Genomic DNA, 12,023 nt, shown 5'->3' on the forward strand with positions numbered 1-12,023 from the left:
CCAGAGAGGACAACCTCTGACATTACCTTGTCCATGGTGGATGGTGCCCCCTGAATTGAGGCTGAAAAAGCCCATCCAAGTTGCTCACACCTCTTCCTGCCACTTACCTGCAGGAATAATTTAGAAGCCCCCTTTTTTTGAAGCATTAGCTAAAAGATTTCTCATGCAATGTATGTGCTTCTGAGATGATATTCTGTGCCCTTTTCTTCATGTTATATACAGGAAACCAAAGCATGGAAAAGAGACAGAGCATGGGCACAGAGATCTCCCTGCTATTAATACACTCCAACCAAAGCAAGAAGCAGACGCTTGTTGGAATCATAGAAGCCACAGGACTTGAGCCAAATATACACTTTGGCAACAGAGTTAGTCTGTAGTAAGGGCCAAAGTGAAGGTGGCCATGTGCCCTGATTCAGTTTGAAGTCTTCTCTTCTCCAAAGCAATTTAAACATTTTTAAAAAAATAAACATAAACATAATTAGAGAGAGCAAGAGCTTTTAAGATGCCCATCAAAACTCAGCACCTGGACAGCAGACTGGGGAAGGCACAAAGGTCACCAGGGCCTAATCTTCTTCACTATGATGAGATATCCTGCATTTCTATTAAATTGTAGTAAATTTTTCTATATTTGCATCTATACAAATTATATGCAGGTATGCACCCTCTTTTGTCTTTGGGATGGGATAATGCATTTCTTTTTTTGGAGATGCATACCCACCCCAGCCAAACTTCGACGAAGCACAAAATGCATGATTGCAATTCACGTACTTTGTTCTAGCCCCAGGAGAGCCTGATCAGAAGCAAAACTGCAGTACATAGGAAAGGAGTTGATCTTTTCTCTCACATACACTTAGTCTGCACCATGGCCCCACTGAAAATCATCTGGCAAAGCTGCCACTCAGCCTAGGAACGGAAGCTGCGACTGGCAACAAGCAATTTTTACTAACAGGGTGGATCACTTCAGGGACACTCACAAGCTTTTGGTGAGATGCCTTGGCAAAAAAGGCGGTACATAAATGCAATAAGCAGGTTAATAAGATTACCATTGCCCTTGGCTGCAGAACATCTGAAGGGAAGCTTTAAAATGTCTGGTGTTTCGTTGTGTTGGGTTTTTTTTATACTCTGCTGGAAGCCTCCCAGAGTGGCTGGGGCAGCCCAGCCAGATGGGCAGGGTACAAGTAAAATAATAATAATATTACTACAAGGTTTTGGAAACTCTGTGTTGCATCACTGCTTGTCATAGAAAGTGCTGGGACTGTCCGAGGTACAATTGGTACAGGACATTTTAACTTCACTGTACCTCCCCCAAACCCCACCCACTCCAAAAGCCTCCCGAGTAAAGGCATGACTACACTTCCTTCCCTTTCATAGGGCTCATTCTTCTGTCGCATCCCATTCTCTAATCAAAGCTTTTCCTTTCTCTGCTCTGCCCCTCCCCCTACTCCCCCAGCCCCTTCCTCACACCCTTGACAAGCATCTCCTCTCTCCCCCCCATCTCCAACCCTGTAAGGTTTTTCTGAATAGAAGATTTATTCCCAGCCTCTTTCTGGTTCCCTCACCCTAGTGACCAGCTTTGGTTGCCAAGGAAACCAACCTTCTCCCACAGCGCCCCTCCCCAATCTTGAGCAGACAAAGCCCCTGTTCCCCCTCCCCCCCCCCCAACGCTGTCTGCCTCCTTCTTCCCCCTCCACCTGCAGAGGGAGAGTCAGCATCAATGCAAGGAACAACCACAGCAGAAATAAAGAGCAACATCAGGGAATGGTGGTTGGGGGCATGCGGCCATCCAATGAGAATCCCAGTTCCCTCTCTGCCCAGCCAATCTATTCAGGGTCCCTCATACACATTGGGCAGAGAAACATCACCCCTACTGGGTGTTTCATGGACAAGGGAATTTGCCTTTCCTGGAGACCCTGCAGGAACAAGAGATTCTTTGGGGAAAGAACTTAACTAGCCTCTCTATGGAGAGCCCATCTCCTTGGGCCCTTGATGTCATGCTGGCTTTTAGAGGAAAGGCTCAGTGGTGGGACGTCTGCTTTGCATGCAGAAGGTCCCAGGGTGTCCAGGTAGGGCTGGGAGAGAACCCTGCCTGAAGTCCTGAAGAGCCCCTGCCAGTCAGTGCAGACAACACTGAGTTAGACGGACCAATGGTTTATAACAAGGCAACGCTTTAATTGTTGGTGTCCAGCTTGTAATTTCTTCTAAATTCTTTGGGTACATATCTCCTCTGCAGAGAACATATTGGTTCTGTCCCACCTATGGTGGCCTTCATAATTCTCCTCTTCCACATTTTTATCCTCACAAACTTCAATATCCCTCCACATTCTGGAAAGAAGGAAAAGAAGTGGGAAAAGGTGGGGTGGGGCGAATCTTTTTCTATAGAGCTGAAAGTTGGGGGGGAGAGGAGACCTTGTTAACTGTGTGGCATTTAAGACTACATAAACAATTCCGGTTCCAAACCAAGTTGGAAGCTATCGCCATGTAAATTATTGGGGATTACTTCTAAGTAACGCATGGTTATTGTGACATTAATCCACGCTAGCAATTGTGATGGCAGAGACCCCTTCTAAACCAAGGTGAGACACTTTTCAGTTTAGTTAACCACTGAGCACTTTACACAACTGCAATGCTTATGCAAGGGAGATTGGAAAGAAAACCAGAACAACTTGGCCCTGACCATGTGACCTTATTAGCCCCTTTGGCCACAGGCTCCCTGACCAGGTCCAGGGGCTACCAGCCACCACTGCTCAGGGACAAAAGGAAACAGGTTGAGGAGCTTTGTTTGTGACACAGGAAGCAGGGGTCATGCCCTATTGCTCAACATCGCTCTGGTCAGCATGGGCAATAACACTGGATTCCATTACCTTACATGCATTTTCAGTGTGGCTAATACTGCAACTATTTTTGCATAATGATTCTCCACAATAAATAGAGCAACCTGCCCCAACCTGGTACCCTGTAGATGCTGCCAGCCAGCCATGTTGGCTGGGGCTGGAGGTGGGTTGTAGTCAGAAACATCTGGATGGCACCAGTTTGGGGAAGACTGAAATAGAATGAGGGCAGCAGCTGGCTGTTATTAAGACCTGGGGACCTAAAAGTGAGTTCTGGTTAACATTAGTTGCAATGGCATTCTGTGGAATATATTGTTCAGCGGGATGTTAACAGGAATTCACTGTTAGTCCTCTAGTCACACCAGCTACTATCCTTTCGTGCTACTAATAACTCCTTGTTAACTTATCTGATACTTTTCATCCCGTGGGGGATAGTATACAGGTGCTTATAACTTTTCGCTTATGGGGAGAAAAGCAGCCGGGGTAAGATTTCAAACAAGAGAATGGACAGAAAGGAAAGGGTCAAACAGGCCACCACCACTACTGTTTTCAGCTTCTCTGGTTGGTTTTGGTTTTTGGAACCAAGATTGTGGGAAGTTGATGACAGTGTACCATTCCTAGTTTTACGCAGACAACTGCTGCTGTGTAGGTGTCAAGAGAGCAAGAGATAAAGACGTGTTCTAGAGGGCATACTTTAATGCATCAACTCTAACTGTTGAAAAAGAAAAGCAAAGATTTCACCAGGTGCAGGTATACAAAGCAACAACAATAATAAAAGAAAGATTTTTCCAACGCTGTATCATAGCTGGGGGGCAAGTGGACTCGGCTGCATTCAGAACAAAAGAGTTTAAGCTGCTCATCCTTATGCCAGATGCAAAAGCTATGTCTGTCTTTGAATGTGAGGGAATGATATATATATATCATCTGTACTTATTTTATTTATGCTTTGTTGCATATTTAGTAATACCACTACATTAATTCATCTAAGATTTATTTCCATAATCGAGATTAAGGATGGAATTCAGCATCGCACTATGATTAATGTTCCATATGCACAAGAACCTATGCTTTCTAGACAGAACGACTCCCCTCTCCTCCCTGAATGCTGCTCTGGGGTTTCTCCTGACCCCTCCCCACAAGCCAATTTTGGGGGTGCAAGCGGGACGGGGGCATTGTGCAAGCGGGAGTGCTTGTAAGGTGTTTCTGCTGCAGTGGCTCTTTAGGTGTATCCTAAGTTTCTCAGCCTTGTTATTCAAAGTCAACATTCCAGATCAGCCCCTCACCCCACCCCAACCAGCCCATCTACCTTGCTGTTAGGGTGGGATAGTGCATTTATTTAATTGAAGGGTTCAAATTCCTAGAGGTGGTTTAAATAAACAGAACAAGTTAATAATCAACAGTAAACAAAACACATGTTTCCTTGTGGCCGGGAACATAAAGGTGGAAAAAGTAATGGACAGCATGCAAGCTTCACTTCTACCAGTGACAAAAACCGCTAAGCAGATGGTCAGGCCCAAATCCCAGTCCAGGCAAAGGGTGGCACAGAATTTGGAGGCCTTTCAAAAAAAGCGGATCAGATCATCCAAGAGAAATGATGCGAGACCTGAGATGACTGGACAGAGACTCTGACAAAAAGCCTGCAAGAATCCCAGGGAAGGCCAAGCAATTTGAGTGGGTGGGCCAGATGATCTGTAGGAGCAGGCGTGGGAGAAGATTTCACTCTAGGTGATTAGCACAGACAAGGGGGTGGACATGGGATTTTTTGACACACATCATGCAGAGGATTAGCGCCAAAACTGGGGTTTCTATTGGTGCTGGGGACCTAGCCAACCTCGCAGCAGTTGTCCTTCCCTTCCTGCTGCATTCTTCATAGTTGTGGGTGCAACAACCACACACAACTGCAACTTGTGATCCAAGCCCTTCCCGTTTGACTTGCAAAATAAACATACCACGGCACAGAACCAAGCTGATCACTTGACATTGTACTTGAGAATTTAGGCTGTGTTCATATCCTTGGGATAACCCAATGGCAGGCAGCAGGCCACCAAAGTCACACAGACATCCTCTTTGTGGCATGGGAGGGGGCACCTGTACCTTTCCTGGATCACCGCTTGCTGCAACAGACCCAAGACAATGCACCTCCCTGTCTCCAATATTTTCAGCTAGGCTTTGCCCTCAGACCTCTAAGGCTCCTGCTATGCGGAGCCATGTAAAAAGATGCTCTCTTCCCCCTTTCTGCCTTCACGGCATCAGTGGCAGACCTTGGAGTCTCCAATTTTAGCGGAACCCTGTGCAATGCCAAAATTAGATGCCCACCCACCGCTTCTCCCGCTCCATTCTAAATCATAGTTTTGGTGTGCACTGCAGCACCCTTGAGGCTTGGCACCCAGTGAGACCGAACTGGTCACACTCCCCTAAATCCGCCTCTGAGGGCATGGAAGCAGAAGAGGACCACTGCAACTGCAGGTAGGAAGAGAGGCGATCCATCTCTTGTGAACCTATGAGCCTCCCCAGTCCTGGCAAAAATCCCGCCCCCCAAGCACCCACACGCTGCACTTAGGGGGGAAAGGCCAGATGGCAATTGAAGTCCTAGCTGGAGAGGGGTTGGTTAAATTTCCCCACATGCTGTAGCCCAAATAGAAAGGGGGGTGGATTAAATTTGGATAATTCCCTGATGTGGCATGAAGTTAATTTTGTATATACAGTGGTACCTCGGGTTACATACACTTCAGGTTACATACTCTTCAGGTTACAGACTCCACTAACCCAGAAATAGTACCTCAGGTTAAGAACTTTGCTTCAGGATGAGAACAGAAGTCGTGCAGTGGTGGCGCAGCAACAGCAGGAGGCCCCATTAGCTAAAGTGGTGCTTCAGGTTAAGAACAGTTTCAGGTTAAGAACAGACCTCCAGAACGAATTAAGTACTTAACCTGAGGTACTACTGTATTATAGACTGAGATACATTATAGACTGGAGGCAGGAAGGCCCATTTCTTAAACAGACTATTTAACTGGGAGAAGCTGCTACACCAATAGGTAATGGGAATCACAAGTTCTGAGCATACCAAGCATGCCAGCCAAGTGACTGAGAGGCACACACAGACAGGCAAACACATGCACACCCACACAAGACTCGTTTCCTATTGCTTTTATCTCTCAGCAATATGCAAGGGGTCAGGAGAGGAGAACTGCTCATTGTCCGTACTGGGAAAGCTATCGGGGAATCTGTAGCCAGCCTGCCATTGTCCAGCCCTTTGTGCAAAGAAATCCGGCTGAACTGGGGCACAAACAAGGGGCCATTCATATCCCGGCCGCTGCATCTGTTGTATCACAAACACAACAGAGCAGCAGGAATGCAAATAGGAGCGACACCCCGGGGCCAAGGCAGGCCCCCACTATGTTAAGCAGGCCAGCCCCAGAAAAGAAAAGGTCCATCCCAGCTAACATTACGCCATCATGGAGAGGTCATCTTCCTGTGATCTAAAGCAGAGAACCATCTCAGGGAAACTTGCTGCCCTCCCCACCCCCAAAATGTGTTCCTAATATAGCCCAGCTCCAGACAACAAGTAGCGTGGGTATCACTTTCGCATCCCTCATTAACTGCCCTTCAGAGAAACATATCTGCTCCCAAGCAAAGTGCAGTAAGGCAATGGACTCTGCAAGAATCAAGGCATATAAAGAGAGAAAAGCAAAGGGAGATTTCTTTGAGTTCTACCATTCCACATAAGAAGACACAATTCGGCAGGGGCAGAAGTCAGCATCTCTCCTTGGGTGTTAGAGCTGCAAAGGCAGGTTTGAAAACTTAAGTCCAATACCTGGTGAGATCTTAGAAGCCAGGAGGAGTCAGGTGAGGTGAGGTTGAGTGGCATCCATAGTGGCCAGGAGATGAAGGGAGTGCTCCCATTACTGCCCTAGAAGTTGGGTTTCTGTTTCATTTTCTGGTATGTTTCACACAACTCTTTCCTGCCAGCTGTTCACATGAGCACAGCTTAAATTCGTTCCTGTTTGTGTACGCTACACAGGTGTTGGCAAGCCATCAACAGGCCAGGGATGTCTTTTCCCTATGCAAACGTTTTCTCACCTTGCCTAAAGTCTAATTAAAACATCTCAAGGACTCCTATCAGTGTGAAGCTGGCATCAAACAGGAGTAACTTATAACAAAGCGCGGGATAATAAAGCATTTTGAATAACGTGGGTCGTGTGAACACACATTAAAAATCTGAAAAGCAGTGAGTGCTCAGTAAACAGGAGTGTGAACCCAGCCCCTAGCACTTAAGAGGAATAGAATAAGCTATGCAATGCTATTAAAGAGGTGCAGCAGGGCTCAATTTACTAAACTGACACAGTCTGGAAAATCCATGTTTTCTAAGAGCAGAATTTAAGTTACAGTCATACCTCAGGTTGAAGTAGCTTCAGGATGAATATTTTTGGGTTGCGCTCCGCAGTGACCCGGAAGTAACAGAGCGTGTTACTTCCGGGTTTCGCTGCTCATGCATGCGCAGACACTCAAAATGACATCATGCACATGCACGGAAGCGGTGAATCGCGGCACGCACAGACGCGTGGTCACGAGTTGCGTTCGCTTCAGGATGCGAATGGGGCTCCGGAACAGATCCCGTTCGCATACAGAGGTACCACTGTACTGTGGTACTGATCTTTCTTTTTCTCTCTTTTTTTTTTAATTTGAACAGTGATTACATACACAAAAAAGAAAGAAAATAAATAAATAAGCAGAGAACAGAAGGAAAAACCAGAAGGTGAAAGAGAGAAGGAAGCAATAAATTGTGCAATGGGACGGATTGTTTATACTGCATGAGAAAAGTACAGCCAACACTCACCTGTGTAGCCCTCTTGGCACTCGCAGGTATATCCTCCCTCGCGGCTCCGGCAGTGCCCGTTGCTACCACAGGGGTTGGAATAGCAGAGGTCAATCTCGGTCTCGCAGTAGTCGCCGGTGAAGCCAAGCGGGCAGCGGCAGCGAAGGCCGTTGACTGGGTGGATGGGACGGAAAAGAATGGTGTCAGAGGCAATGAAGGGCGCCGAGCTGTCAAACTTTAGCACCGAGACGCAGCGCATGTAATTCTCGCAAGGCTCCCGCAGGCAAATGTTGTCGTCAAAGGGCAGGACTCGTTGCTCCGAGATGGCGGCCAGGAGTGTGCGGTTGAGGTACAGCCGCTCCTGCAGGTCCTCAGAGGGGATGTAGCGCCCGCCGTGGGCCCCGTCCGGCAGCAGCACGGAGAGGCTGACGTTAAGGATTTGGGTGGCCTGCACATCCGTGTCGTTCTGGATGTTGAAAAGGACGACGTGGTCGCGGGAAGCAGACAGCACGGCCGCCACCCCTTCCAGGAAGAGGGCCAGCAGCGGGGAGAGGAAGCGCTCCTGGGACATGTTTTCCAACCGCAGAGTGATGCTGTTGGTCAGCATCTCGTCAGTGATGATGGTCACCTGGAGAGTGCACTGGGCTGCCACACTGTGGATCCCATCTGTAGGAAAGCGAGAAGAGGAAAGAGTTAATGCTGCTTGTTCAGCACAGAGGAAGGTGCAGAGGGTTCAAGCAGAGAAACCAGTTCGTGCCATGTGACAGGAGTGGAGACAGAGGAGTTCTGGCACTCACCATTGCCAAAACAAAGAGCACAACACAGACTGCTCTGCTGCTTCTGTATAGGATAAGTCTCATGGCTTCAACCCGGCTACTCTGGTCCATCAAGGAATTGGCTCTACCCTCATCAGCAAGGAAGAGGAAGAGACCAATGTCTGGATGACCACTGGAGACCAAGGGTGGACTTCAACATAGCGCTAAGGAGACTGCTCTGTTCTCAATGAAAGCATTTTTGCAATTTCTCCTTCCACAGCACACTGTTTGGGGGGGGGTGTCTCCCAACCCCCTGGAGGCCATGGGGTGCTGCATAGGGGGAGGCTTTGAGGACCCTCCCAACTTTATGTTTCTGTGATCCAATTTATGTTTCTATGATCCAATTTCGTTTTTTCTACACTGGCTTATAGTCTGTTTATTTCTGGGTGCAACCTAATGCGCTACGGGTTGTTGTGTTTGTTTGTTTCTTTCTTTCTTTCTTTCTTTCTTTCTTTGTTTGTTTGTTTGTTTTTTAAAAACACCAGTAAAGCCTTAAAGAGATCAAGATCAGGATATTTGAAAAGCCGCCTCCTTTCAGCTGTCCATTACATTCACCTGAACAGCGACCTGGAGGAATATTTTCAGCCCCTTAAGGAATTCCAGGACTGCCTGCATTTTCCTTTCTATCTCTCACTACCTGATAACTACCAGTATCAGATCAGGCACCCGTTAGCTACATTCAGGGGCATTTCAGGCATGGCCAAATAGCATGCATGCCATCTTGGGTTTCATCATGGAAGAAAAGCAGAATGTAAATATAATAAAAAACAATCTAGATTCTTAGGGCAGAAACAACATTTCAAAGAGACCTCGAGCTCACGGAGTTTGCACATTACTTTCTCCCCTCTGACAGTGGATGTCCAGTTACAATGCCACTGTCTGTTTCATTTATTTCTTACGTTTATGAGGTGCCTCATAAAATAAATTATCTAGGTGTCATATAGCATAAAAAGGAAACACAATAAAAACATACTACAATAAAACCACAGACACAACCGGGGGGGGGGGAATACAAATATAAAACCAGCCAGTATGTACTGTATATAAATATACAAAACCAGCATGATAGGATATACTATACAAGACAGAACTAAAACAGCCATCAAATAAATACACTAAAACTACCATCCATACTGTAAGGATGTAAATCCAGATCTTAAAAGACCTAGGAGAACAGAAAAGCCTTAACTTTGTGCCAAAAAGACAACAATGCCAAGCTTCCCAACAGAAAGCATCCCATCTGTGGGAGACCCACCACCAAAAAAGCTCTCTTTTTGCGACAGAATGCAGCAGAATCAGATGTTTTTTCCTGAGGTAATAGAGTCAACTGTTCTACTCCAGACTGCCATTTTGGGTGGGACAGACCTTGTAATATTGAATTGTTTCCCCATGTACCGAGTTTCTTGCAAATAAAAACCAAACCTTCGAATCCCCTGCCGATAGAGGAAAACCACTACTATACCATCCCTGATAAGTTATTTTATTTTTTTAAAGGGAAGCACTCAAAAATGTCAGGACTCCCTCAAGTCTGTTCCACCACCTCAGGACTCCTCCAGCTCATTATCACCTCATTTGGCTGCATGTGCAGACCAGGACCAAATATGATGTGTGATGTGATCCCATCACACTTTTGTGCTTCATCGTCAGCTGCTGGTAGTGGAAAGAGAGAAAGCAATGATGTAATGTCACACATAATGTTGTACCTGATCTTACAAGGGAGCAAGACACATTTCGCATCCGCTTCTACCCTCAGAGGCACTTCACCTGTTCCAAACAGAGAAGGTGACAAACAAGCTTCTACCCTGGGATTCTTCTGTAGGCACTGGAAGGGCACCAAATATACGAAAACATCCAGGAAACAGGGCTTTGCCCAAAAAGCAGAGAAGAATTTATTTTGAAGTGAGTTCCCAGAAGCCCCAGGCAGCCTTTCCTCTCAGGAGCATGGTGTGACATATTTTTACACAAATGAATACTTGTCTAAAATTATTAAACATGTGGCGCCATCTTTCTGAGAGGAATATTTGAGAAATGCCGATAGGCAGAAATGTGGGGGCCCACCTTTAATCGTAACGCAGCATGAAGCAACTCTCAGAAAACCAGCATAAAAAAAATCAAAATACGCCAAATTATCCAAGAAGTCCTTTCTAATTATTGCAGTCAGTATTTACTGTTTGCAGCCGCACTGAGCTAGATGTGACATTGCAGTAAATTATGTCTGCGAGCAGTTATCGTCTCCCACTCCTCCCATCCCTTTAAAGACCCTCCTCGCTCCACAATTCCTGATGTTGTGACCTGCTTCCATTATCCAACTGCCATCTCATTAATGAAACTCCTCCTGCTAAAGGAGCAGAGGGCCCCCTACCCTCTGCAAGAGGTCAGAGTCATTAACAGGGCACTGAGGTGAGGAGCAGAGGTTTTCTCTCAGAGCTTCTCTGCCAAGAGGAAAGTTCTAGGCATGATTTCCCCATTTATGGCTAGAACCTTCTTAAGTTGTCCTGAAAGATCTGCTTTTAAAGTCAAGTCAAGTTACAGACCCACCTGTGGATCAGAAATGGCCTTGGCCATGCATCTGCATAAATTTTTACTGGGTGGATAGAGTAAGGGTTTATCCACACTTCCTCTTTCCCCTGGGGAAAACCACTCTTTAGCGCTCAATCGGAGCAAACAGCAATCGGGTTTTCCGTGGATTGCTATTAGTTCCGATTTAGAGCTAAAGAATAGTTCACCCTGCGAAAGGAGAGGGGCAAGGGGGAAATCACTTGGCCCCATGGTTTCTAGCCACAGGGTGAGTGGAAGTGTGGACGAGCCCCGAATCTTTCTCCTATACCTATTGGCTGCATTTACATCTATCAATCATAGTCTCCTTCTGAGCCAACTGTAAGTGATGGATATTGGGGCCACTGCTTGGCCTGCCCAGTAGTGAGATGGCACAAAACAGTGCTGGGGGTTTACTGCCCCACCTTGCAGCAGATGCCTGTGGAGTGCCACATGGTGCCATCTCATCCCCCATACTTTTTGTGTGCATAAGATCCATAGAGGAGATTATTTCAAGGGTTTGGGGAAGGAATGCTGATGATCCTGACTCAGCCAGTGCTTTTTTTCTGGGGGGACGCATACCCCTAAACATTTTTCGAATCTTTGTACTTTTGTCCATTTACTGTATTTATTTTTCCCAATTTGAACTATGAAATGGTGATTTTCTTGAGTCAAAATGACAGTACCCCTAAACATTTTTTAAGGGAAAAAAGCACTGGAATCAGCTGTGGAATGGTGCTCAGAAGCAACAGGGTGCTGGATGCAGGCAGCTAAACTGAAACTCACTCCCAACAAGACTGAGCGGTTGATTGGTGGTCCAGTCTAGGAACCTATTCAACCTATTCTGAACAGGTTCACATTCTCCTCTTGTAGGATTGGGTTTGCATATTTGAATCTCTAATACTAGGTGTATCGAACAGGATACTAATAAAAAGATGCACAAACTCTTAGGAATACAAAAGGATATAAATGGATGACCATTGTAAGATAATCACAGCAAGCTCTGCCTGCACAGACAAAATACTACAG

The 12,023-nt window shown here is 46.3% G+C and overlaps 1 protein-coding gene across 2 annotated transcripts in view; it reads right to left on the reverse strand.

Annotated features, from left to right (window-relative positions):
* CELSR2 (cadherin EGF LAG seven-pass G-type receptor 2) overlaps positions 1 to 12,023 on the reverse strand; it is a 110,913-nt gene that overhangs the window by 63,327 nt on the left and 35,563 nt on the right. For both annotated transcript variants that reach the window (XM_053392861.1, XM_053392860.1), the window contains exon 2: positions 7,666 to 8,310. In XM_053392861.1, coding sequence (XP_053248836.1) covers positions 7,666 to 8,310 — 645 coding nt within the window. The remainder of the gene's footprint in view (positions 1 to 7,665; positions 8,311 to 12,023) is intronic.

This window comes from Podarcis raffonei, chromosome 6, assembly GCF_027172205.1.
Source record: "Podarcis raffonei isolate rPodRaf1 chromosome 6, rPodRaf1.pri, whole genome shotgun sequence".
Taxonomy (NCBI): domain Eukaryota; kingdom Metazoa; phylum Chordata; class Lepidosauria; order Squamata; family Lacertidae; genus Podarcis; species Podarcis raffonei.